The sequence below is a fragment of the Thermobia domestica genome, chromosome 12, assembly GCF_964235325.1.
Source record: "Thermobia domestica chromosome 12, izTheDome1.hap1.1, whole genome shotgun sequence".
In the NCBI taxonomy this organism is placed as follows: Eukaryota; Metazoa; Arthropoda; class Insecta; order Zygentoma; family Lepismatidae; genus Thermobia; species Thermobia domestica.
In genome coordinates this window covers 75,577,148-75,603,902 of record NC_137465.1, presented here as the reverse complement: position 1 = coordinate 75,603,902, position 26,755 = coordinate 75,577,148, and the positions used below count along the sequence as shown (strand labels likewise).

The 26,755-nt window shown below is 36.3% G+C and overlaps 1 protein-coding gene across 3 annotated transcripts in view; it reads left to right on the top strand.

The window, feature by feature from the left end:
- Positions 1–26,755, top strand: part of c12.2 (von Willebrand factor A domain-containing protein c12.2) — a 1,756,568-nt gene that overhangs the window by 537,867 nt on the left and 1,191,946 nt on the right. For all 3 annotated transcript variants that reach the window (XM_081733805.1, XM_081733806.1, XM_081733807.1), the window contains exon 6: positions 25,981–26,145. In XM_081733805.1, coding sequence (XP_081589931.1) covers positions 25,981–26,145 — 165 coding nt within the window. The remainder of the gene's footprint in view (positions 1–25,980; positions 26,146–26,755) is intronic.

Below are 26,755 nucleotides of genomic sequence, written 5' to 3'. Positions count from 1 at the left end.
AAACATTTGACCAAAGTTGTTATTAGTCAGGCTACAAGGTTATTGTAAACTCAATTTATTCCTTTCAGACAGGAAGATAAATACATAGCTTAAATTATAGCAATGATTTATTTATTTTTAAGACTTCCTCAAACTCATACAAGACACACAATATTTAATACTACTGTTCAATATGAGTCAAAGGTTCAAAATACATATCGAAAAATTCAAAAAAATGTGATTGTTCCGGAAAGCTTCCGACATGACATGAATTAACAGGTACCAATTTACGAATCATCTTGTGTCCCATCAGGCACGTAGCCAGGATTTCGTGAAGGGAGGGGTCCGTGACATGAAATACGCTGGTCATCGCAACAGGGGCTCGATCATTCTAAACTATTTTACTGGAACATATATTGGTTCATTCACCAGGATTTCGTAACGGGGGAGGGAGGATCGTGACATGAAATTCTGAATGCCCAGGAGCTCGATCAATCTAAACTACTTTAATATCAACATATATTGGTTTGTTAGGGCAATAACATGAGGATATATGTTGGTAAGTGAGGGACGCGAACTTTATCATAATGATGAAAAAGCCAAGGCTTTTGCACAGTATTTCTCGTCAGTATACGTGCCAGATACAGGTATCACTGACATTCCTACGAACAATTTATTAACTTATGTAAATAACGAACTAGAGTCACTTACCATTGAGGAAATCACTCAATCTGAAGTAGAAATGGCAATCAAAAAATTAAAGCTCAGAACTGCTGTTGGCCCTGATGGAATACCTCCATATATCATAAAGGGTTGTATAGACGCGTTTACATATCCGCTAAGGATTGCATTCAATCTCGCTTTAAAAACATGCGTTTTTCCGGATAAATGGAAATCATCTATAGTTTGCCCAATACCAAAAACCAATGATAAATACGAAATAAATAACTACCGGCCTATATCAATTTTATCTACTTTTGCAAAGATATTTGAACAAATCCTATACCGAAGGATAATTGACCATATTCAATCCGTAATCTCACCATATCAACATGGCTTTATCCCACACAAATCAACAACAACAAACCTTGCACTTATCACAGACTTTATAGCAAATTCGTTAGATGTAGGATGTCAGGTTGATGTAATATATATAGATTTTGACAACGCATTTGACAGAGTCCATCGCAAGGTACTATTACATAAGCTAGACGAATATAATTTCTCTTCTCCCTTGATCAAGTTCTTTTCATCATATTTAAATAATCGAAAACAAACTGTTATCTACAAAGAATATAAATAATCTGATTATATTGCATATTCTGAAATTCCCCAGGGCTCTAATCTAGGTCCGTTATTGTTCCTTTTATTCATTAATGATCTCCCTGATCATATATTATTAAGTAACAAATTGCTTTTTGCTGATGACCTCAAAATATACGGTAGGATAAAGACTATCCATGACTGTCTCGATTTACAACGTGACATGGAAAATATTGTGGCAGAGCCCATATTTTATGATTAATTTTCATGTATATTTTGGGATATTCATTTTATCCCTTAGTTGGTAACATCCAAAAAGTAAACTATAACAGTAACATCCGCCTGAGAGACGGACACGCATAATTGAGACGCTTGAAACCAAAGAGATGCAAGTTAGTTTTCAATAAGGTTTAGTTACACCCAGAGAATTGATTCTAGGTAACAAAATTCATAAACTGAATATGGAGCACGTAGTAATTCACTTTTGGATATACCCATGAGTTCAATACAAAGTGCTTCACCGCTGAGACCCATTTCTAAACTTATACCTTCTAGAGTTTTATCAACATATATATTCATCCCAATACAATATGTCGTCTGGCAATGAGAAATGAAGGTATTGAAAACATTAGGCACTGCTACTGGAGGAATCTTTCTTTTCCTTCGTTCACGAGTAGATGAATTATCAAACCCAAGAGCTGCCAGCAAAACTTCTCCCCTTTTGAGATACATGGTTGCACGAAAAGCGTGAAGTCCAGTGCAGTCACTTGATAAGCCCCGACTTGAAAATGAAGCACAAAGTCATCAAACCAATAAGCGCTTCAATTTCAGTCTTATCAGTATTCTTATAACTTGAGGAGTTGTTACGTAACTTTTTTCTCATCACTTCCATTTTAAACTAATGCGATCCACAGTTTCATTCAAAATGTCATCAGTAAAGAATAAATGCCAGATGTCCTCTTGATTTGGAGATTTGGAAAATTCCGTACTGATTCGCGGGTCCTAACCATGGTAATTTAATTTTTATCACGTTTTTCGTAGGTGTTTTAGTATCCAAATTTGGCTGCTTTGAACTCCATCTGATACAACAACTTTTTTTTTTTTCAATAAACACTATTAGTTTCTGTTGTACTTTCGTATTATTCTGATTACTATTCTGATCATTGTGTATACTGATACGTTACTAGTGTCATGACCTGTTTTGGATAAATGATCTGGTTCAGGAACATACGATTCATCGGATCCGTAATCATGATTAGTTTCTGATCTCCAGCCATCTCTAACTGTTGTATAGCCATTTGTAGTATAGCCCTACTCCGTTGTGGTACACCTTTGCTACTTGACATCTTAAAATATTTAGATTTTCGAAACGAACGAATTTTAGATTTTAGAAACACCCAACTCGTATTATTAGTTGTTAGCATAAAGTAATATCCGTCCCTTAGACAGACAAAATGTATTTCCTTACAGTAATATCCGCTTGCGAGACGGGGTGGAATAACTTTATACACTTGAAAGTTTGCAACAATGAGCTAGACACGCGACCACCTGCACAAAACAGCACGGTCAACCCACAACTTAAGCATACGTGAAATATCAGATCATACCGCGAATATGTGTACCAACTCTGAAGAAAAAATATCGTACATCCGCCTGGGAGACGGATATTACCGACTAAAGGTTATTAAAGATTTTATTTTTGTTTTGGTGAAGGATTAAAAACACGGAAATAATTAATGTTGGTATAAGTAATCACACAAATGCAATTCTTAGTAAATTCACATGCTTGTATTGTCAGCTCTTTGAAATAACATCATAGCACATTGTTCTCTGTCTGAGAATTCAGGAACCGAATTCTGTAAATGTGTAAACGAGAACAATTGACAATTTTACGATCATGCATTTGTAAAATTATTGTGAACAGAAGACACATTCACGGGTATGTAGAAATTGTCAAGAATTATGAGACAGAGCATTCCAAGTGTTGCCAGTTGTTGATCGCTATGAGGAAACGACCTCGTTTTCCTCAAGAAAGGAGCACACGCGTTTCTGACGTCAGTCTACTGTGGCGAATTCCATGGTACGGAAGTTCAAACAAAAGCGGAGGGACGAGAGGTCTCGAAACACAAGTCCAGAGAGAAGTGAGACAGAAGTTCAGAGGACAGGAGTTGATCTGAGAGAAGTCTAGTTCCGATGTGACTAACCCTAGTCACGATCCTACTTCATTTAGCGATCTAACGTTCGAGTGATACACATTGAGTATATTAGGTGTGGAGTCCGATCACATCTTAATCGTCGATGACTACAGCGAAGTGTCTTACCAATTGAGGCACGAACCACGACAGAGATATCAACCCAGGCGATGTCTTTCAATCAGAGACCAGTTACGGAGAGACCACCAAGGATCACCACAGAGGCACCAGCTGAATTTGAACCCAGAGGTATGTGTAACTTTAAAGTCAGTAATCAGCAGCTCAATGCTTGGTTTGCGTTGCTCAATCTGGCGATATTTCTAAATACCCGTAATTAAAACATCACATTTTACACTTAGACATTTCCTATGAGAAATACAAACATCTACTATTAAATTTATATCTGAGTTGTCATTTTATGGTAAAATCCCCGAAAGAGTATGATCGATACATTAACCTCTCGCATAGAAGTAGAAAACGTTCCCACTCATTACAGATGGTGAGTGGAAGGTGACTTCTTCAGTTCACTGTTTCATCCCCGTTACTAGGCTCGAACTGAAGTTGTTTACATGGTGGAGAAATGCTGGTGGGTTACGCCTATGTAGTGATTCTGGTTTTTAAGCCCCTCACTATAACATGATAAGAGATTTTAGAAGTTTAGTTTAAAGTTTTGTAAAATATAAATACCATCCCGCCCACCCTCACTATGTTATGGTGCAGTAGTCATGAGTTCAATCCCAGCACGAGTAAGATAATAGTTCATATTAGTACACCATTGTTATGGTAGAGATTACTGAGAGTTCGATTCCCGGTTGATATAGTTAGTGTATTGTTATGTGTCCGAGTTTTATTATCCCACCAATGTCATGGTAATTTATAGCATTTATGAAACTAATTAATTTTGTAGTGGTGTGATCATTAATATTTATAGTTTCCATCCCACCCACCCTTGCTGCTAATTTACAAGTAGATACAAACATAAATAACGTAAAATAATAAGTTATGAATTCATTATATGAATGCAAGGTAGTACTTCGCTTGAATCGTTGACAGCTGTAGGAAGAGAGTTGCTAGTGATATCAACTCCGAGCGCTGACGATCGTTACCGACGGTACACCAAGTCAGAGAGAGAGAGAGGCTCTGTTATTCCATCCTCAGCGACGGCTCAAGGTCGAGCGCAGAGCAGTGGGAATAATAATAAGAAATTAAAATTAGTTGATTTGTAAAATTACGAGAACTTGAATATAGAGTAAACCCACCCACCCACTCTTAATTCTAAGTTTCATTGCTAGTGGTAAAAATTATTTTAGAGAAAATGCTTTCGTTAAAGAATAACCACAGGGTTCACTATCCTGTTTTAAAGGACAATAGAAAACCAGCCACAATGTTTTCCAAGTCAAGACATTATTATATAGACTTGGGGGTTTTAAAGCATTTTGTAGAGTTTAATCCAACATATAGTGGAGATAAGGAAGTAGTGTTTAGAAATAACGTTCTAGGACTTAAGTACAAACGCTATTACATGATCGAATTTAGTGATAAGAATTTTAGTATAGACGACTTAGTAGAACTTGGATTTAGACGGCATTTTTTGTCAGTTGTTACTGGCATTGCCGAAACCAATACGCTAGTGCGTGAGTCGATATTTTTTTTCTCTAAACACTGACCAACTTAAATATAAAATCTGTGCATTGTTCACTTCTGGAGCAAGCCAAGAAACTGTCAATCAATGGTTGGAGCGTTTTCGGTACAAGTTTGATTGTACTCAGGCGATAAGAATTGCAGATTTCGTTACCACGATATCTCAAGTTGAGAAACAAGCGAAGCTTGTTATTGCTAGCGATAGATTATCCCTAGATTTAGTAGCTTTTGCTACGCTATTCAAACAGAGGACACCTTGGTTGTCAAAGCAATGTGATAATGCAGGACAATTACGTTGTAGATAGTTATATATTATTTTTGTGGTTAATATTTTACTTATATAGATTATGAATTGATACGGTAATGTTAGGGACATTTTAGAATTATTAATATTAGATTTAGTGTAATTATTTGCGTTATTATAGTTAGTGATTAGATTTAAAGAGTAATTATAATTAGTAATTAAAATTAAAGTATACAGGACAAGTAGAGATATAAGTTAATATTATTAGTGTTATTGATTAACTATAGAAAGTCTGAGATAAAAAAATTTGATTATGTCTTGAAGGCATATAGATATAGATTTTAGAAAATTGGAATATATTATAATTATAGTATTGACATGGATTATTTTTTTTAAAGATAAAGAGGAAGATTTTTAGATTTATGAGAGAATAAAATTGACTATGGAGAAGAAAACAGAAAAGAAATTGAATGATTTTGCTATCAGAGAATACGATCAGGGAAAATTAGTAATAAGTAAGGCAAGAATGAACAACTCATCTAGAAGACAATGAATGGTGCAAATTTATGTTAAGTTATGAGCTAGATAAGAAAATTAGAATTGGGGAAACATTGAGATTTGGCGAACCTTTCAGTAGGGGAAACTCTAATTAGGAAGGAAATCCCATTCTCGCCGAGTTGAAAATGGGCGATTACCAAAACATCGACGAAAATATTTTATTTAGGTAGTCACGTAAGTCTTCAGTGGCAAGATTTGAAGAGACACAGGAGATGCCTCGTTTGCCACGTGAATGCAGTGAACGTTTTTTTTGTAGGTGAATCTTTCCAATGTAGCCAAGAACCTAGTGAATACGAAAGTAAGATTTAAATTTAGATAAGTTACCGATTTCTTTTTTTTTAGATAATTAGTATCCTAGAGTGTAGTTATAGGATAACGTTAACGTGTTGAATAGGAGAATATTTATATTAATATCTAGTAAGATAGCATCCTAGGATAGCTAGAATAGAGTTCTATCTTTAGTGGAATGCTGAAGTTGTAAGTAGTTAATTCTAGCCATTAATTTTTCACGAATTTGTACATAAAATGAAGTGAAGAGATAGAGAAGGATTTGGAAGGAATGTGAGTAGAAAGAAGAAGTGAATAGAAATAAAATAGATCAATTAAAATAAGTGATGATAGCAAATAAGTAAACAAACAGAATGAGACTAGACAAATAGTAGATTAAGATTATGACTAATAGATATAGATACCTGATATAGACTTAAAGAGAATAAAATATAAATATAAATATAGAGAAGAATAAAGTAAATAACGTTATTAATAATAGATAGAAATAGAAGAAATATAGAATTATAGAAGAAATAAGTGATATATAGAGAAGAATATAGCATGCTACGACGAATATATATAAGTGAATATAAGTGAAGATATATATATATATATATATATATATATATATATATATATATATATAGTAGAGAAAGAAAAAAAAGAGATTTAGATTTGGCGATAATAACAGACGAGTAGTTTCTAAAAAGTAAATCCCTAAACAAGTAAGAACAGTTCGAGACGGATAGAAAATATCGTAGTCCAATGACTGAATATAGTGGTCCGTTTCACAAGTTAATCCTCGTTGGCAGTTCTAATAATAATAATAATAGTAATAAGTTTTAATAATAATAATAATAGTAATAGTTTAATAGTAATGATAGTAATAGTGGTAATAATATTAATAATGATAATAATAAGAATAATATAATACATAAATAATAAAGTAATTTTAATAACGCGCGATTATTTAATTTATAGTATTTTATATAAAGGATTATGACTTTAGCCAAAGTGATTTTGCTCCTGGTTGGCCACCATTGCGAATAACTGAGGTAGAATACCGATTATTACTATATTTAGAAGGATTAGACGTTTAGTCGAATATATTGATTTAAATAAAATAAGATTAGAATTTTGACACGAAGTGAATATTTAAAAAAAGAGAAGAAAGGAAAATATAAGTATGGGAAAGAATCGGATTTTTTTTTAAAATTTAAATTAATACAAATCAGACTTTTTATTGTTTTGTATATATTCTAGTAGGTAGTAAACTATGATAACTGGAAACAATTCACGGTTAGGATGAACGGCTAGTCGAGCAGCCGTTTAACAACCAACGCTCTGTCGAATCTTGAGGAAATACAAGTTCCATCGATTCATTACCCCTGAACTTTAAACGGGTTTTGGTTTCAGTTATCTAGCGATAGATAAATAAATAGCTGTTTTTCCTAGTATGATAGGATAATTAATTAAGTAATTGTAAATACATATACACATTTAAATATTGATATATTATAGTCATTGTACTCACCCTTGTAATTGTTGGTTATTGTTGTTTTACACATTGTTTATGGTAAGAATGTCACTGTCACTGTCCACAAGTCACTACACATAATGCCAGATTTAGCATAGCTTACTTAAGCAATAGCGTTGTTTATGAACTTAAGGTAACGCAAGTAACACCAAAAATAACGTGTTAAATCTTGAGCACCAAGAGACGAAAACGGGACACGTCACCGATTTTCAATCAAACATTTTAGTGCTTACGCCCGATAAACTTGTGAAAAGTGAACACACAAAAAGCGGCGACAAGGAATCGTTTTATCCTTGTGATATTATTGTGATTTAAACGCAAAACTTCCAAAAAATACACTAAAATTTTTGTTGTGTGGGATCACCGTGTTAACATTGAAGCAAGACAACGCCCGAATGGAAGAGCAAAGCGGATGTTTGAATTAATCTTGATTCAAAAAACGCTGAATTCGCGCTTCTCAATCAAAGTCATCCACATCGTTGCAAACTGGCTAAAAGAGAACTTTCATTTTCAGAAAGTGAAAATTTGGTGTAAATTTTTTTAATGAAGAAATTTGTGAAATTGTGATACTAATTTCTGTAGTCTATAGTATCATATATATATATATATATATATATATATATATATATATATATATATATATATATATATATATATATATATATATATATAATTTTCTTATTAGTGAGTTGTCATTTTATGGTAAAACCCCCGAAAGAGTATGATCGATACATTAACCTCTCGCATAGAAGTAGAAAACGTTCCCACTCATTACAGATGGTGAGTGGAAGGTGACTTCTTCAGTTCACTGTTTCATCCCCGTTACTAGGCTCGAACTGAAGTTGTTTACAATATTGCTAATTGGTGTTCTCTTAACAAACTTAATGTAAACATAAAGAAATGTAACATTTTATCGTTTACCAGAAACAAAAGTCAAATAGAGTTTGATTACTCAGTGAATCAGATCTTTGACGGATTAAATTCCGTCAAAGATCTTGGAGTTACATTTGACACGAAGTTTACATTTAATAACCATATACAGAACATAGTTAAGGAATCTCTCAAGGTATTAGTGTTCATAATTAGAATTGGAAAGGAATTTAACAATAGTACTACACTAACAAAAATGTATTATGCCTATGTCCGATCAAAACTGGAATATGCTGCTGTGATTTGGAATCCATCACAACAGCAATACAGACACCAACTGGAAAAGGTCCAATCTAAATTTATCAAATACTTGACGTACAAGACAACTAGAATCTATCCATATTATGAAAATTATCTAACATTAATAGACAACTTCTGTATCACTACACTTGAACAAAGGCAAAATGTGACAGATATGATTTTTCTCCATAAAATAGTACAAAACAAATTTAATTGTACGGATCTCATATCAACATTAAATTTTCATGTCCCGACACTTAAAACTCGTGCTAATAACTCTGGTCTGTTTTATTGGAATAAAGCAAGGACCAACGTATTATTGAAATCACCAATTTGGAGAATGTGTTCTACTTATAACAAAATATGTATCAAACACAAAGAAATTGACATCTGCAATATGAACTCTATGTTTAAGAAAACTATTGTAAATGTATTATGTAATACACCAACACTATAATTGGGCTTATGCCTGTTGTGTTGATGGCAAATAAATAAATAATAAAAAACTATGAGAAATCTCGAGTAAAATAAGACTTTAAAAAAACTTGCTGAAAAAGTTTTTACAATATTTACATCCTTCCTCTTTTCATTCAAATATAACATTTTTTCTTTCATTATGACCCCAACTATTATAAAAAGTACACATTCACTATTATAAAAAGTAAATACTCAAAAATGCCTTGTAAAATATTTTACAATATTGCGTTTCTTTCTCTGTTGAATCAAATGTTAACAGAACTTTCTTTCCATATAAATTTTTTATTATTCTGTCAACTACTGTCTGTTCCAATGATAGGTTAAAGGAACAGTAGAAAATTGTTTTTGAAATAACACGTGTAAGGATGCCATGACGAAAATTTATCATAAAAAAATTTCCACGTTGTTACGCAGCGGTACTATACCTTCGGAAGCTTGAAATTTTCCCTGAAATCCCCCTGACTAGTAGCAGAAATTCTGAAAATTCCGTAACTATTCTAGAAATTCTGAGAATTCCGTAACTTTTCTAGAAAGTTTAAATTCTCTGACTCTTCCAGGATATCTCGCTCACCTCGCCATCATGTATTTCAAGTAATACAAATCTCCTCATAACAAAGAGGTAACCAAAAGCTTCTTGATTTTTTAAATTGTTAACGCGATCCTTCTTTTTTCTCACTTCTTTTTCATCCTCCCTTATTTTTTTCATTTCTGGTCTCGAAGGGGGGTCCGGCCCCCCCTTGGCTATGTACCTGGTCCCATATAAAATATATCTATATTGTAATTTTTGTTTGGTAGTCTCGGAATTTTTCCCTTAACCAATTTCATTATAAAATGATTCTCTATGAAATAATCACGAAGTTCTTGCATATAGATAAGTGTAATACCGGACCTCATGGCACGTAAAGTAGCCTCGGTTTTGATGAAGGTAGAGATTAGGTTTGTACGGACACCTCTTTGCCCAATGTGGCCTCTAAGGTGTTGTAAAAGGAATCTCTTGAACTAAAGGACCTGGTCTCACGAGGACACCTCTTTCTCCCCAATGCAGCCTCCAGGGGAGGTTGTAGCTGGGAATCTCCTTCACCCAATGCGGCTGCCAGAGGTCAGGTGAGATCTCCCTTGTCCAATGCGACTTCGGGAGCAGGTGTTGTAGGTTATGTGATCAGTGCTTTACTGATAATTTGGTCCTCTTCTGACCTTTTATAGGTCATTTCTGGGTTCCTCCTCAGTTTCCGTCATGCAAGCTTCGTTCTCCTTGTTTACTGTATGTGCTTTCTACTTGAATTGATGTTTATAAACAATAGCACGTGTTCTGTGCTTGTAACATGTGCTTGAAAGGATAGTACACACTGAATGGTGGGGATCCTTACATCTCCACAGTGGAAAAGAATTAATCCACAAGATTATTTTTGAAAAACACATACGAAGCACTATCATGTTGTAACACAAAGTACTGATGCACTAGGGAAGCACTAAACATGTTTAAAACACTTCAGAACACGTGTAATAATATTGTAAGGATCCCCACGTTGCCGTACTATGCAATAACCACGTGTGAACTACATGTGTTAATAGTAAATAAAAACAAACAGACGACGGTCCCGAAGAGGAGTCGCTCACCATCTCCAACAGTCGGATGGACGAGAATCAACGAAGGAAGCCCACAATACAGGATAAAAGGGAACTGCACGCCTCGACCAACATCAGTCTTCCTAGATTGATCGAAACACCTAAAACCCCTCTCACGACGCTTGGTCACCGAGTTTCTTTCCTCTTTCTCACGACGCACGATCACCGAGAAAGAAACACCTAATCTAGACCCCTCTCACGATGCACGGTCACCGAGAGTACCTTACCTCAAAGTCCACGACGCTTGGTCACCGGGTTCCTATCTTAATCTTACCCAAGTAGATATTAGAGGAATTACTTATTATAATTATGTATATAAAAAGACTTTTTATAATAAAAAGGTGACGGGAAAGTCCAAATCCTGAGGACATTTTATTGCTCTACCCAAGAAATTTTACATGGTAGATTCGTCGGCGTCTATTTGCAGATTATAAAGGGACTTTCCTACGGGACGCTCTTTTTATTAAGGGGAAAAACGGATTTAGAACTTCTTAGTGTTAATATTACTAAAGGAGGAGGATCATATAGAAGATAGTATCCGTATTGTCATATACATTCTCATTACGGTAGATTGATTCATTTTAGGCTGGCAGGTATTTATGCCGAAAACTAGATCTGGGAAAAATACATATAAAGAAGGTGATAACAATATGGCAGAATAAGGCTCCCGTATACCGGTTAATATTCCTCATTTTACTAGATATTCTTGTCACAGTACAGACGACCCGGATCGATTTTTCATGCTGTTCGATCATTTGGCTTTACTTCAGGCATGGACCCCCGAAAAGAAGAAGGAAATTCTCCCAATGTATCTGCAGGACGTAGCTCTTGATTTTGTTCTACAATTTCCAAATCAGAACCAATTCGACACACTAAGTTACGATCAACTTAAAACCAATTAATTTCTCTGTCCCGCCCAAATTTACCAGCATATAAGGCGGTATTAGAAATTTTCCAAATGCAACAAAACGAACATGAGTCGGTCGATTCATATTTCCTAAGGAAATTAAGAGCCATCAGACAGCTAATGCCAGAAGCTTCGGAGGAACAGAAAATTCATTTTCTTTCGTTAGAACTACAAAGAAATTTACTGCAAAAGATAGCGTTAGAATCCTTTCCAACAATCTAACGCCTGCAATATCGACTTCATGAATTGGAAAACGCTCAGGACCTCATGCAGAAGAGGAAATATGTCGAATTGTTACAGGCAATTCATTCTTTAATTGGCCAACCTAACCGCCCCTGAACATTTCCTGTGAACGACTTTCATAGCCAGACGAATCCTAATTCATACTTGCCAACCTATATACAACAGCCAACTTCTATTGTGCATTATACCTAACCTGCTCCTTGTTATTCGCAATCATTACCTTCTGCACCTCCATTGCAGAGTATTTCCCCTCCACAATCAACTTCCTCTCCACTTGAAGTTTCAAATCCGCACCCCCACCAAAGTCAAAACCCGCCCTCGACCTCTTCACACGGACCTCACCAAACTGGCTAATCAAATGACCGAGTTATCATTAATGGTGGCACAGAATGCAATGAAGACCAATTTTAGGCATAACAACAGACGAAAAGCGAATGCGAAAAATACCAATAAAGGAGATAACGGTCGTAGAAAAACAACAATCTTGTAAAAGGCGTTAAAATTTCAGTATGCTCAATTTGTTATAAGAACTACGAAGCATCCACGTGTTGGAATAATCATAAAAATTCCAACCAAGGAAACGCATAACTGGGCTCTCAGGCCAAAGCCAAGCCTCGCGGGCCATACCAAAAAAGTCGGCCCGGGCCACACAGACACCACCACAATTAAAACGTAATGACATTCAAGAAAAGTAGGTAACAGTGGAAACTTTCAAGGATACGGACAGCAATTTTTTTACCCAGGCGACCTACAATGAAAACACCGAGAACATGTTAAGCTGGAAATAGAAAACAATAAACTATTGCTCAATATTAATGTAAATGCAAGTAGTCTACCAGCTATAATAGATATGGGTTCTAGTCTTAGTCTATGGTCAAGTCGGGACGTACCCCCAAATTGCAAATTGATAACATTTCAAACTCTATCAAGGGCATTGCTTACAAAGTTCTAACTTTAAAGTAGTTTTAATTAAATTTAAAATTGGCACCACCACGTTCTCACATTACTTCTGCATCATAGATGCTGACTTTTGGGACTTTTGGGAATCCGATTTTTGGGAATGACATTCTCACAAGACTTTTCTCTCAAATAGACTGGGAGAATAAATCCATATCGTTATATAGAAAACCTCGGAAACCTACGTTCACAATGAAAAAAAAGAATCGGAAAAAATGTCACAAGAAACTACTCACTCTTTACAGTTGCAAAGGATTGCAGACGTCATCACAGCCAGTAAAGTTACGATTCCGGTGAGGTCAAATTTCTACTTCCCTGTATCGATTCAAAGGGAAACAATTTATGACGCTGCATTTTATGTTACTCCACTACAATCACTATTAGACCGATACGGGTTACAGGCAATGATCATGAGAGCACCAAGTAACGACCTTACGTTATTAATTTCCAATCCTACGGCACGAATAATAACGCTAAATAAAGGGACACCAGTGGCGTATACAGAGGAGGATGTGGGAGAATTTTCGTTTAGAATAGAAGAAGATAAAATGAAAGCGTACCAATTTCGTACTCACGAAGAAATAGATGAAAGATTAAGACAAACCGCTAAAACCTTTAACATTGACCTTTTTGATATAAGTTCGGATTTACCGGAATATCAGCGAATAGCTGTAACCAACTTATTGTACAAATACAGGGTTGTGTTTTCTTACAGTTCAGAGGATATAGATTATGTTAGAGGATATGAGCACAAAATTCGTATAGGTAAAAGTGCGTCATTCCATCACCGTTCCCCACCAATTCCATTAGGAATTAGACACCAAATTGATAAGCAGTTACAACTGATAGATGCTAAAATTATAACTGAGACACAGACGAGTAATTTCTCTTCGCCTCTAATTGCGATCAAAAAGCCAAACAGTTCAGATTTCAGACTTGTGTTGAATCTACAGGCATGTAATAGCTATACCAAATATTTGAGCATCCCGTTCCAGTCTACAGAGGACGTTTTGCAGGTTTTAAAAGGAAAAACCCTAATAACAACGCTTGACATTTCTCAATCCTATTTCCAGATAAAATTGGATCCAAAAAGCACTATACATGACTTTTGAGTTAAATCATACCCACAAAAGCTATAAATTCCTTAGATGCGTAATGGGCCATTGTTCCTCTTCCCAATCTTTAACCATAGTAATTAAAATGCTATTAGACGGCTTACCAGAATGCATTACCAATTTCGCTGATGACATCGTCATTGGTTTTTATACGTGGGAACAACAACTCTCAGATTTGGAGCTTTTATTCCAACTATTGATGAAACACGACTTCCGAGCCAACCCCAAGAGGACGCACCCGTTATATAGAGAACTCCCAGTATAAGGATTCCTTGTATCCGGAGAAAAGATAAGCATCTAACCGAAAATAGCAAAGATCAAGAATTTTAAAAAGCCGACTCCTAAACGCATACTTAAGAGCTTTATTTGCCTATGCTCTTATCTACGAAGTCATATTAAGGACTCCACCACCAAGATAGAACCTTTCCAGCACTTACTAAGAATGCCAAATTTAAATGGACAGAAAAAATGATGAATTATTTCAGAAGTTGAAAGAAGACATTTTGAATGCCCCGTCTCTCTATCATTTCGACGAAAAGCTAGAGATAAGGCTTTACACAGATGCATCCTCACACCAGATCGGAGGGTCGTTAGCCTGTTATGATCCCAAAACAAACGAAGAAAGGATCGTTTCCTATTGTAGCAGACGTCTCACAAAAACTGAGACCAAGATCTGTCTGGGAAAAAGAATTGTACGCTATTATATATGCTTTACACAAATTCAGGTATTTCTTACTTAATCGTACATTTAAATTGTTTACAGACGCAAAATGGAGATGAGAAGTACTTCTCAGACTTAGCAATATCATTGACCTAGTCCAATGTGATGGTAGGTACCATAGGTATTGTTTGTCAAGATTCAAGGTGGAAGGCTCAAGTAAACCTAAAAAGCCAGCAACTAGAGGCGGATCAATAGCAGACTCTGAAAGAGCTGCAGCATTTGATAAATTAGGTCAATATTTAATTGAGAATGATGAATGCCAGTACACGTTGAAGGAATTACAAAAACTGTATAACGATCTGAACCCTAACGTGGAATCATACGATGACAGCCACCTGAAAAGAAAATTAATCGGGCGTTTTGGTTCCAACATACATGTAACAGATCTTCCCGGAAGAAGGGTCATAATTTGCTTCAGTGGAACAGCATCCATAATCCTGTCGGACGTCTGGTACCAAAATCGGCAAGTTGTTGAAACAGATGATGAATTGAGAGTGATCAAAACTTCAGCAGCAATAATTCGACGAACACTGAAATCTCAAGCTTATGATTGTTCTCAGTTTTCAACTCTTGAGCAAATTCAAACGGGAAGTCCAGGTCTTATTCCAGAATTACTGAAGACACTGCTTTTTCATTAAGCCTACCAGGATAACACAAGAAAATAAAAAAAAGTACTGAACGGAAAATCGCTGTTGCTCATTCCATAATTGCAGTATCTCGGCCAAAATCATTTGTGTCCCCTGTTCAATTTGGTACAGCAGTGTTCATTCACAGAAGGTTTGGGTCCAGGCTCTTAATTAACATACTGGCAAATATGGGGTTTTGCTCTTATAACGAAATATTAAAATTCGAAAAGTCAGTTATCAGGGAGGCCAAATTAAACATAAATCAGGGCTATGTTCAGTATGTCTTTGACAATGCTGATTACAATGTACATACTGTGGATGGTCATGCCACTTTTCATTCCATGGGTGGTGTACTGTGTGTGACACCTGATTCTGTACTCAGTGTTGACACCTGTGTACCTCGGAGGAATGTCAGAACAAAAGAAATTGAACACAGTGAGTTAACAGAATTACAGATATACAAACGTCCAGATACATCTGGGTATACACGTATAACTGCTTTAAATTGGAAAGTAATGCAAATTAAACCTTTATCAGCTATTACCACCCACACTTTGAATATGTTTTTGTTGTCTGGTATTTGGCTTAATGGTTCGTGTACCGATAGTAGGCCTGGTTGTAGTGGTTGTATGGAAAGGCTGCATGCTGGAAAACCGTATGAAACATAAGCAGTTTTGGCTCTTCCATTTGTGAATTTAGCACCCTCAAACCTTCCCATTATTTACACCGTTCTCCTTTATACTGCTCAGGAAGGTGCTAAGCAGGGTCAGGCTTGCACGATCAACCATTATATGCCAGGGCTCGGGAAATTGTAGCTGCAGCCCCTCTCAGTAGCCCTCTGAACTCACTATTCATTCGCCTTGGAGGGTTTCACTTTCTCCTTTCTTTTATAGGATGAGTAGGTCACATAATGGCTGAAAGTGGTTTGGAAGAGGTGTGGAGTCAAGTATACGCAAAAAACAGCATTCCGCAAATAATGCAGGGGAAAGCATATTCCAGATCTATTCGTGCTTTGTTCTTTTAGTCTCTCGTAATTTACTCAATGAACAATCTTTGATTGTGATTATGTTAAAAGCTCGTTTGTAATAACCTTAATGACGTCGTGTAGGGAGTACATATACTGGTGCATATACAGAGTATGGTCTTTGCACATCCCTCTTGGCCGAGGTCTGGAGAATAACTGATGTTTTCGCGCGCTTTTGGAACCCCGATGGGTAGGCGGAAGTGAAAGCCGGTAGTGTAGGGTATTGACCTTATTACTGTGTGACATCAGAAAAAGTCGGTGACGCGTTACCCAACAACTTTGGTGCCGCGGCGAGTAGACATTAGAGAAAATCGTCGACTAATAAAAAAGAACTTTGGAACCTGGATGGATAGGCGGAAGTGAAAGCTGGCGGGGGTAGGTGATTGACCTTAGTGCTATGTAACATCATAGAAAGCCGCTGATTAATAGAAAAGAACTTTGGCGCTGCGTAAGTTGAACACGTGATTACCCTGTGGATATGAAAATACTTTAAAACAGGGATGGATAACGTAACGTGACTGTAACGTAACGAAAATAGCTGTCTGTAAGAAAATTATTGGTTATTTAATTTCGGTAGGTACAAGACATAACACAAATTTTAGTTGAGGCACTAACGTTATTCGAGCATAAGTAACAAAGGGGAGGGAAAAATGGAGAATATCTTTCATTCTTCATCTTGCTTTGGCTCCATAGCGCTCTTCGCTGTCCACAACAAGAGTAGGATTAATTGATGTGAGACCTGTTCCATGAATGGGGGACGCAAGCTTATGAAAATCATATTATTAAAACAAAACTACATTTCTATAGCCTCAAAATAGCTACGAAATTGTGTGGTGGATGGCCACGTCATTGGCTAGCAGTCTGCATTTATTTTTGGGGTATTTCAGCGGAGTTTGCTGATTCTTAATCCACGTTTCCATTTGTTTCAAGTTTCAGGTCTTTATCATTCTTGGTTCAAAAGATATACGCAATCAAAATTTGGGTTCCGCAACTTTACGGACACACTGTATAATGTTATATTGCGGACAACGCATGCTGTATACACTAAGGATGACCAGAACTGGTTTTCGGCTCTGAACGGATCTAGAAGATCTTGTTCCGGAACCGGGTTGTGGGGTCCAGGTCTGGAACTGGTTTCTAAGATCCGGTTCTGGGACCTGTTCTGAATTTATGTACGAAATCGTATCGTAAAGAGGAACGTGTGAACTCAACTGATCAACCCTTCTCGAATATGGACTCGACTCGAGAGGCCAGTATCTTTTTTTCTTAAAAATACGACGCCACATTGCGAAGGGTATAATGTTTATAATGTGAAGTCACTCACAACACAACTGAGCCCGACTTATATTGTCTGTCGGTGCTCCATATTCCTTGTGGGACATATAAGCAAATATCTAATGAGACCGAGTTTCTTTTCTGTCCTTGCAAAAATTCAAAGATGAGAAGAAAATGCACAAAAATGGAACATGTGTAATCCGACCCGTGACCATTGTTCAAAGGCATCAGAAAAATGTATTAATCATAATAATATTGCACTGTCATTTAGAAACTTCGGGATCACTGGTTCATTAAATTATATCAGATTTTCAGTGATAAATCACATGACGTAGAAGACAAACGGTGACCTTGTCCTTCCTGAAATACATGCAAGTGCATGCACTCTTCCAAGTAGGCTAAAAATTCGAGATTTCTGTAATTACTGATCTCCAATTTATTAAAATATTAGTTGTGACCAATGAAAGGGCGTGGAACATAAAGGTTGGCTTATTAATAAGGAACTACATGTTATATATAGTGAATTAAAAATCGCTTTCCTCTTTCCCCCTCCCACTGAAAACCCGCGGAAATGTCTGAGTACGGGTGTGATTCCTGGTACAAGGCATCTCATGCAAAATGTGATTAACACTTTTTACATGGCATTCCACGAAAACGTTTACACCTGTAATACTGCGGAAACCGTTTGAAATTTAGCCTCTCAAATAATTAAACACAGCAAATAGCCATGGGGGAAATTTAGTAGCAAGATTTAAAGTTTTACAGGACCTGCCCCCTAAAAAAAACGGAGGGTGGAGGGGATCTCATAAATTTGAAATGGAAAGGTAGGTTAAAAGTGTGACTCAAAACTGGCAAAAATGAGCAACACTCAACAATAGAAACGACTTTTACTTGAAACTTTTCTTTTTCAGACCAACCGCGGCAAATTAAAAAAAAAATATTAATTTTAGTGTGTATCTCTGACTCTGAGAGAATTTATTTATAATGTCAACACAGTTTCAACCGTGTTTTCGACAGTTTCAGATAGCCTTAATGAAGGGGAGGTTGCATGAAAATTTCGATATAAAGGATGAATTATCCCTACGGATTTTGTGGAACCCTCACAGATCCAGCACTTGGAAACGGTTGAACCGAGAAAAAATATTTGAAGTGGAAGTTGTTGGTGTATTGATGAGTTCTAGTGACGTTTGCCAGTTTTCACTTGACCCTCCTTTCCATTTGAAATTTCTGAGTCCGCCATCCCTCTTTTCGGGAGAGGGAAATCCTGCAAAGATTTAAACATTGTCTACATATTTTTCCATGGCTATTTGTTATGTTCAATTATTCGTAAGGCTGAATAAACTGGTTTTCCACCCGGCTATTTCAGGTGTAATGTACTATAAACATTTTCGTGCAACGCCCTGTATTACAAATTTGTCGTTATTTTCTCAAGGTGCAACTGCTAGACCGGAGCTGCTGGGAAGCTGTGAACAGTGTGCTAGATGAAGCGGTGGAAGCGACAGGCAAGCGGCGGTCGTTTGTCTCGTTTCGCTAAACAAACTGGGCAACTTGGAAACTCATTGGCTAAACATGCAAACTGGCGAACTGCCACTGGTGGACCAAATTTTTTTTCTGGAGGGCACAAGCTGGTCTGGGCGGAAAGGGAACAAGCGTTTTGAAGGTCAACTTTGTGCCTTATTTATGGGTTTTCGGAGGGGTGTGTGTGGCAATTTCGGATCTAGGTCTGAAATCGGGTCTGAAAACGGAATCTGCAAAAACCGGTTTCTCCCGGAACCGAACTTTGTGGCCATCCCTAATATACACGTAGAAAGACTATCCTCACGCGCTTTCTATTTCCGCGTTCCTTCTTCGTTCCTTTAGTTCTGCAAGTATGTGCATCATTTGGGGCTGCAGGAGGGAACAATTCCCCCCCCCCGAGCTTGAGAAGCCCTTTCTTCTTAATAAATTGTAAACTAATATACCAATAAAAGACGTGAAACTTATGTTCATGAAGAATCTTACCCCCCTTCCTGGCAAAATCTGAAATGACGCTGTAGCTTGTAACAGCAATCTAGCAACTCAACGGTTCCTTGGTGTTCAGATATCATGCAAAAGGTCATGATCAGATGTGATCACCAGGTGTCTCGTAATACAGAAATGTTCCGAATTGTAACAAATGTAACATAATTAAGAAAGCCTCGTACGTCAGGCCAATATAAAACCCAAGCACATTTTCTACTACTTCTGGATTTATGAATTTAACATATATATATATATTTTTTTTTACTGAAAACGAATACGGATTGAGTTAACGAAAAACCGTTAGAGTATTTTATATTTTCTTTCATTAGTGAGGTACATATATTGATAGTGTAAAGTTCTGCTTATACATGTATAGGTAGAGGTAAATTATACATGGGAACGTTTCTTCCACTGCCCAATTTTATTATAAAAATCTCCTTATTATAAATGGTGTAATACATAGTCACTCTAATATAAATAGTTCACTAATACCTGGTAAAGAGAGGAAACCTAAGGCAGAGTAGCCTAGGGAAAGCTCTCCATAGAGCTCCGAGCAAGCTAGATAAAGCGAATTTAGATCAGAAATGCTCCATGCAAGCAGAGGGGGTTTTGAAAGCCTCCACGTAAGCTGGATGGCTGAGGTTAAGAGTCCCACAGAGTTCCGAGCAAACTAAGTGGGCAGGAAAGGAGGTCGCCGAGCAAGCTAAAGGCTTTGCGTTAGGTAGCTGCTAAAACTCCAAGCAAGCTAAAGGATTAGAGGTGGTCAGCCAAAAACTGATAGCACTTAGTGTCGTCCTCCTGGTTTTAAGCTGCTCTAGTGTGACAGTGGCATAGGTGTTCCTTCGTCACTACAGACTGAAAAAAATGCCTTCTCCGTACAGCGGTATATTATACAAATATACGAAATCCTCTTGCTTACTACAGAAATCAGTACGGAGCATACGTTATCCATACGCTACAAAGGCACTACCTTAGATGTTATATCATGCCATTTCAGGATGTCTGATATCTAACAGTCTTCCTTATATTACATACATGTATATATGTTACCTTTGTCAACTATATGTTATATACGTCCATTTGTATGCGAGATTCTGACCGCCTATATTGTTTCATACGGAAAGTACGTATAGATGGAACACTTATACAGAGTATTATAAAACATGCGTTTTCAGCAGTATTAAGTCCAAATACTACAGGATTTACAAATGTAACGTACGATTTTATGTACGCCACATACAATTTTTTTCTCAGTGCATGAACAGTGATATCGCTGGTGTTCCCATTGTCTGTTATTGTAGTAATTCGTATGGGCTTATACATATTTTTATAAATATGTGCACATGTTGGTTGTTAGTAAATACAGTCATGTGAGGAATATTACAAAATATTTCAATTGTATACTGATTTAATGCCAGGGTTGAAAAAACATGTTTTTTTTAAAAAAAAAAGACAAAAAGAACGTTTTTTATGTTTAAAACATGTTTTTTGTTTAAAACGTTTTAAACGTTTAAAACAAAGTACTTTGTTTAAAACAAAAAAAAATGTTTAAAATGTTTATTTTGTTTAAAACAATAATCTAAATAGGCATATATATTACATTTTTACACTCTTAGGTATTGCTTGCCATTTATATTCAACCGCTAGATCAAATTTCGGGAACTTCCCTAATCTCGATCCGCCCAAATGTTCAATTCCGGCGAAAGAAATCAGGATTTTCCCGATCTCCGTTCACGGAATATGTAGTTTAGTTTCTTTGTGTTACGTTCTACTGGTCGTCTGCATTCTTAATCTTTAAACGCCCATTGACGCAGCTGCTGTGTCAGGGCTTTAAACGTCAATGGCTCAGTCTTAAACCTCAAATTAAGGCTGGGAGATGGTTTTGGTACCAATTTATTCCTGAAAGATGCAGGTTTGCTGGTGTGCATTTTATGTATAGGGTAGGAGGGTAAATATCGTGTTTTTTTTTTTTCAAAAGATTTTCGGGGGGCCATTCCCCCTCTTGGGGATAGATTCATAAAAATTGTTACGTGAAGCAATGAAGAAGGCCACTACATGGTAATATCGTGTATTTGTACTTCTTGCTTATGTGGGGAGCAGGGAGGGGCAAAGTTACCCAATTTTTGGAGTTTAAGTTTTTTGGCGTAAATTGCATTTATTTTTACAACAAACATCAATAGCTCAGCCTTTAATTAAACTAGAAAGATGATTTGGTACCAAAGTATTTTTGAGGGATGAAGCTTTCCGTCAGTAGCATTTTATGTATATAGGGGGTACGTATGTATTGCCGAGAAAGGGAAGATGAAGTTCGTTTTTTAATTTTTCATAAAATGTTTTTCATCAGGTTTTGGCAGGTATTCCTCTCCCCTTTGTGGTACATTCATAAAAATTTGTATGTGAAGCAATGAGGTAGTCCCCTAATGATAGTAACCTGTATATGTACTTGTTGTTTATAGAGGAAGAGGGGGTCAAATTTGGTTAATTTACATTTATTTTCTGGACGGTCCCATATAACACAAGATATATTTCACTGAAGTGGTCTAGAAGCATAATTCTTGTTCGTATACATGATGTGTGCAGCAAAAATGATTTGCATATGGACATGGTACTATAGTGGGGGAGGGGAGAGAATGTCTAATTCAATGAATATTTTCTGCGCATATTTTTTTTTTTTTTTTTTGAAAATATTTCCTACATACAACGAATTCATTACGCAATGGCAGCAATGGCTACCATTTCTTATATTATTGTCACAAGTATGTGGCCTACACATTCATCATTTTGTCAGCGTAGGGTGACTGTAAGGGTTGCCAGGAGCCCGCAAAGTCAATATTTTTATATTTTTAATGATTTTTATGTCTGTTCTTTTTCTACGAATATGGCGAGAATTTCACGAATGTTACCTCATTGGAATTTGTGGTCCATAAGCTTTCCAATGGTGTATAACTCATGACTCTGTGATAATTAGGGGGTCATCAGAGCCCCGAACGTGAGAGTCTACCATTTTGTTAAAATCCCTGGTGGGCGTCTAGAGTTAATTGTGTGGTTATGGCGTAGACATTAATCATTATTAGCTACCCATGTTGCAGATAGAGATGTATCTTGAAAACTGTTTAGTTAAAGTATGTCATTTGCTTCTTGTAGGCTAGTCACTGCTCTTTTCTATGAGTTGTATTGTATTTGTCAGAGCATTTCTTCTAGCTTATGATGTGAGAACTCTTCATTATTGTGGAAATTATAGTGATCAAAAAATACCCAAGTTTTGGATTTGTGAATTTGTATCTTAGAATAGTGTATAGTGTGTTTAACCTCCGTTATTCTTGGAAATTAAGAAATGTTGAAATACTTCATTTGAATTTCTGTTGGTTTAGTTATACGCACATTGATGTGCAGAATTTCGTTCAGTAATTGCTGTTATAATAAGAATATAACTCTGCTTGTAATTTACTCCATGCACAAATCCTGCGGAGGATGGGTTGTTTGTTAGAAAATTAAATTAACTTACTCAATCTGATATTTTAGTTGTTTTAAACATGTTCAACTACCATAATAAAAAACACGTTTAAAACAATTTGTTTAAAACGTTTAAAACAAACTGAATAAAACAACAGCCCTCGTTTTAAACATGTTTTAAACACTTGCTTTAAACATTTTGTTTTAGACATATCAACCCTATTTAATGCTATTTTGATACAGTACCTAAAATCAAACATGTTAAAATTACTTACCCTTAAAAGAGAGGGAAATCTTCGAAAGGAAAGTGGCATTTGCGTGCCGAAAACACTTTCTAAGACCATCTGTGCGTGTCGAAAATGTAGTAAAATATTGACCTGTAAATGAAGTTGAAATAAATAAATTATACGACTCCTATTATTGGCGTATATTTTTTCAAAAAACTTTCTTTAGGCTAAGTGAAACGATGATTAAAGCAAGTAAATGATGATGGAAGAATTGGTGGAACGAGAAAGTGGGAGGGAACGGGAGTGCCCCGTGAAAATCCACGGACACGATGTTGTCCACTGCAAACTCACTTGGTCAAGGGAAAATTGACAAAGTAATACTCAGTGGAATAACATGATTAATAGTAATTGCGAAGAACTTAGTTGGCTCTACTGTGTTGCTCTGAAGATCAAGTCGACATAAGAGAGTCTCTAAGCCATAATATCATTGGTGGTATTGATCAGTAACATGTCGAATCAATTACTCGTAACTGCCTTTACCTGCTTTTGCAACTTCTTTGTCTCGGAGAGACGGATGGTGAATTTGAGGATGTATGTGATGAAATCTTCAACAAAAGCTTTTTAGCATTGCTCAAGATATAGTGTTTTTGAGTTCTAGTGGTTACAAACATATTGGAATTGGAGTAGCTGTACATCAGGCCACACGCCTAAAAGACTTAATATAGTTACTTCATGCAGCTGGACACAGCATAAGCTACGAATTAGTCTTGAGGATAGATACAACAATAGCGAATAAAGCAATTAAGTGCTGTTATTACAATGGTGAAGTTTTTGTACCAGTTAACTTTATATAGCTAAATTTCCTGGATGTATCGTATATGCAAATGACAACATTGACAATAATGAAGAAACTCTTGGTGACAAAGGTACTTTCCACGCCTCTCAGACTACTGTTTTTAGACGAAGTATGCCATTTGAAGAAGCCTCTATTATTGAGTTTCAACCAGGCAGGTCAAAATCTTTACTCATTCGGCCAGGGATGTTTGGGCTAAAGGATGGTAAAATGAAGAAGAAACCGACTTCCAAATTTCTAAGCCAAGTGGCACTGGAACATTTTGAAGCAGACCCAAATCAAATAAAACATTCAGCTAACCAGGACCTCTCCTGTGCAGACTAGAAACTTCTGCAAGAGTAGAGCTCACTTATCCTTGTAGTAGAAATGTATGTTTTTGTTGAAACAGTCCTTTTGAACTCATCCTGTAGGATGAGAATACCATTTTACAAGCAATAACTGTTACAGAAATAAAGTTAGCTCGAAAACGAAGTTCTATTTTTATTTGTGGTGAAACGCCATCCTAAAACGATGTATCACACGACCCCCTTCTCATTTAAAATTTTAAACCTGAATCCAAGATGGCGGACTTCAGAATGGTTGCCATAGTAGTACTACATCCTATCAAATTTGGCTCTATAACTGTTACCTGTACGCAAGATATGGCCTCATTTCCTCAACTTGTTTTAAAATTAAACGGTCGTATGCAAAATTCTCCTCTGTCGAGTAGGTGTTTGATCTTATGACGTCATTTAAAATAATTAGATGAACTTTTCATTGACATCCACCCTAATACGTTTCCAAAAGAACACTTTTATGAAAAAAAAAAACTGATTTCCTGCTTTTAACAAAACATGCTAGCAAATGTGATTTTGAAGCTCTTTCCTAAAATTGGCCTCCAGACTAAAAAATAAACGTAGGAAGTACACTTTTAGAATTCCTCTTTGTCTTTCTAATGTTAATGGCATATTCTCAACGGTATCTAACTTTGCCTTTGAGAGAATGAAATCCTATTCAGTGTATTTTTAAAATAAAAGTTTTTATATATTTTTTGCATTCTCCCAGTTCGATATCGCAATCATCGTTGGTGATCATTAGACACGGTACTACCTGTAACATGAACCGGAGACGCTGTTGAAACTTCTCATGCTGTAGCCCGCTGAAATTGTAATTAGTTGTACCTCATATGCTGCTGTTCAAATTTTGAGTTCGGACGCCTTCCAGCCATTTGATATTGATGATGCAACTTTCAAAAGCAGCACTGTCGAATAATTTCTCTCTCTACGATTATTGCATCTGGCTTTCATGTTTGTATTTTGCGATTACTTGTTCTGTGTTTGTATCTTCACTTTTGGTGTGGGTAAACATTCATGTACGATGACATGAAACTTACGCATATGCTCATTTTTTTTAAACAGAAAAGAGTTATAATAAAATTCATTTATTAAGATAAAGATTTGTGACGAAATTTATTCTTCTAAATAATACTTTTGAATATTGAAGGATGTTCTATTTTGAAACTATGCGAAATGCTACAAAGCGTTTCATATATGAGTCGCGAAAGTTATTTATTTCAATTGTTTACCACTTTTTGTTGATTCTAGAAGTTTCATTTTTTCAGTACTTCTTTCTCTTTTAACAGAAATATACAAGACAGGAATTAGATCGTCAGAAGTTAGTTAGAGTGAGTGAGAATTTCCGTGTAATCGCGTTAGGAATTCCTGTTCCGAAGTACACTGGAAACCCTTTGGATCCTCCATTGCGTTCACGATTTCAGGGAAAAGAAATTAATACAGAAAGTTTCCAGGTAAGTTAATTACATATTTTGTTCAAACAGTATTTAATTCAGCAGCTGTAAGTTATTAAACGCATGATAGAAGTAATCTTATTCTATTCAGATTCCATCAGAAAGAGTTTGCGTTTCAAGGCAAACTTTTAACCTAGAGAAGAGTGATGTTTTCTCAAGCTTCACTAGAACTAAGAGAGGATGATCAGCCCTAAGCAAACTAATGTCAATGAGCCTCTTTATATGGGACTTTCGTGGATCTTCGGTCAACCTCAATGTTGGTGCTAGTGTCTTCCTTCTATAGTAATTTGTTGACAGTTGATCTGTCCTCTACTGCTGTTGTTGTTATCCTATGTGGTTAGAATATTATACTCATCTGGTGGAGGTAAAAGGTAATGTGGAAGACTTTTTTATAACGAAAATCAATTTCACTAGTACGGAGTGATAAGCTCCGTCTGAGGTAGTCCTCAGTCCAAGCAGGATCGCTGTAGTGACGTCATTTCCCTCAAGGCAGCAAAATCATTAGCGATTATATCAATGCCTATAAACCATTCCACTGATAGATACTGGGAAACCACTGGAATTCACTGTTTGCACATCATTGCCGCTTTTTTAATTAGAGAGTTTCTCT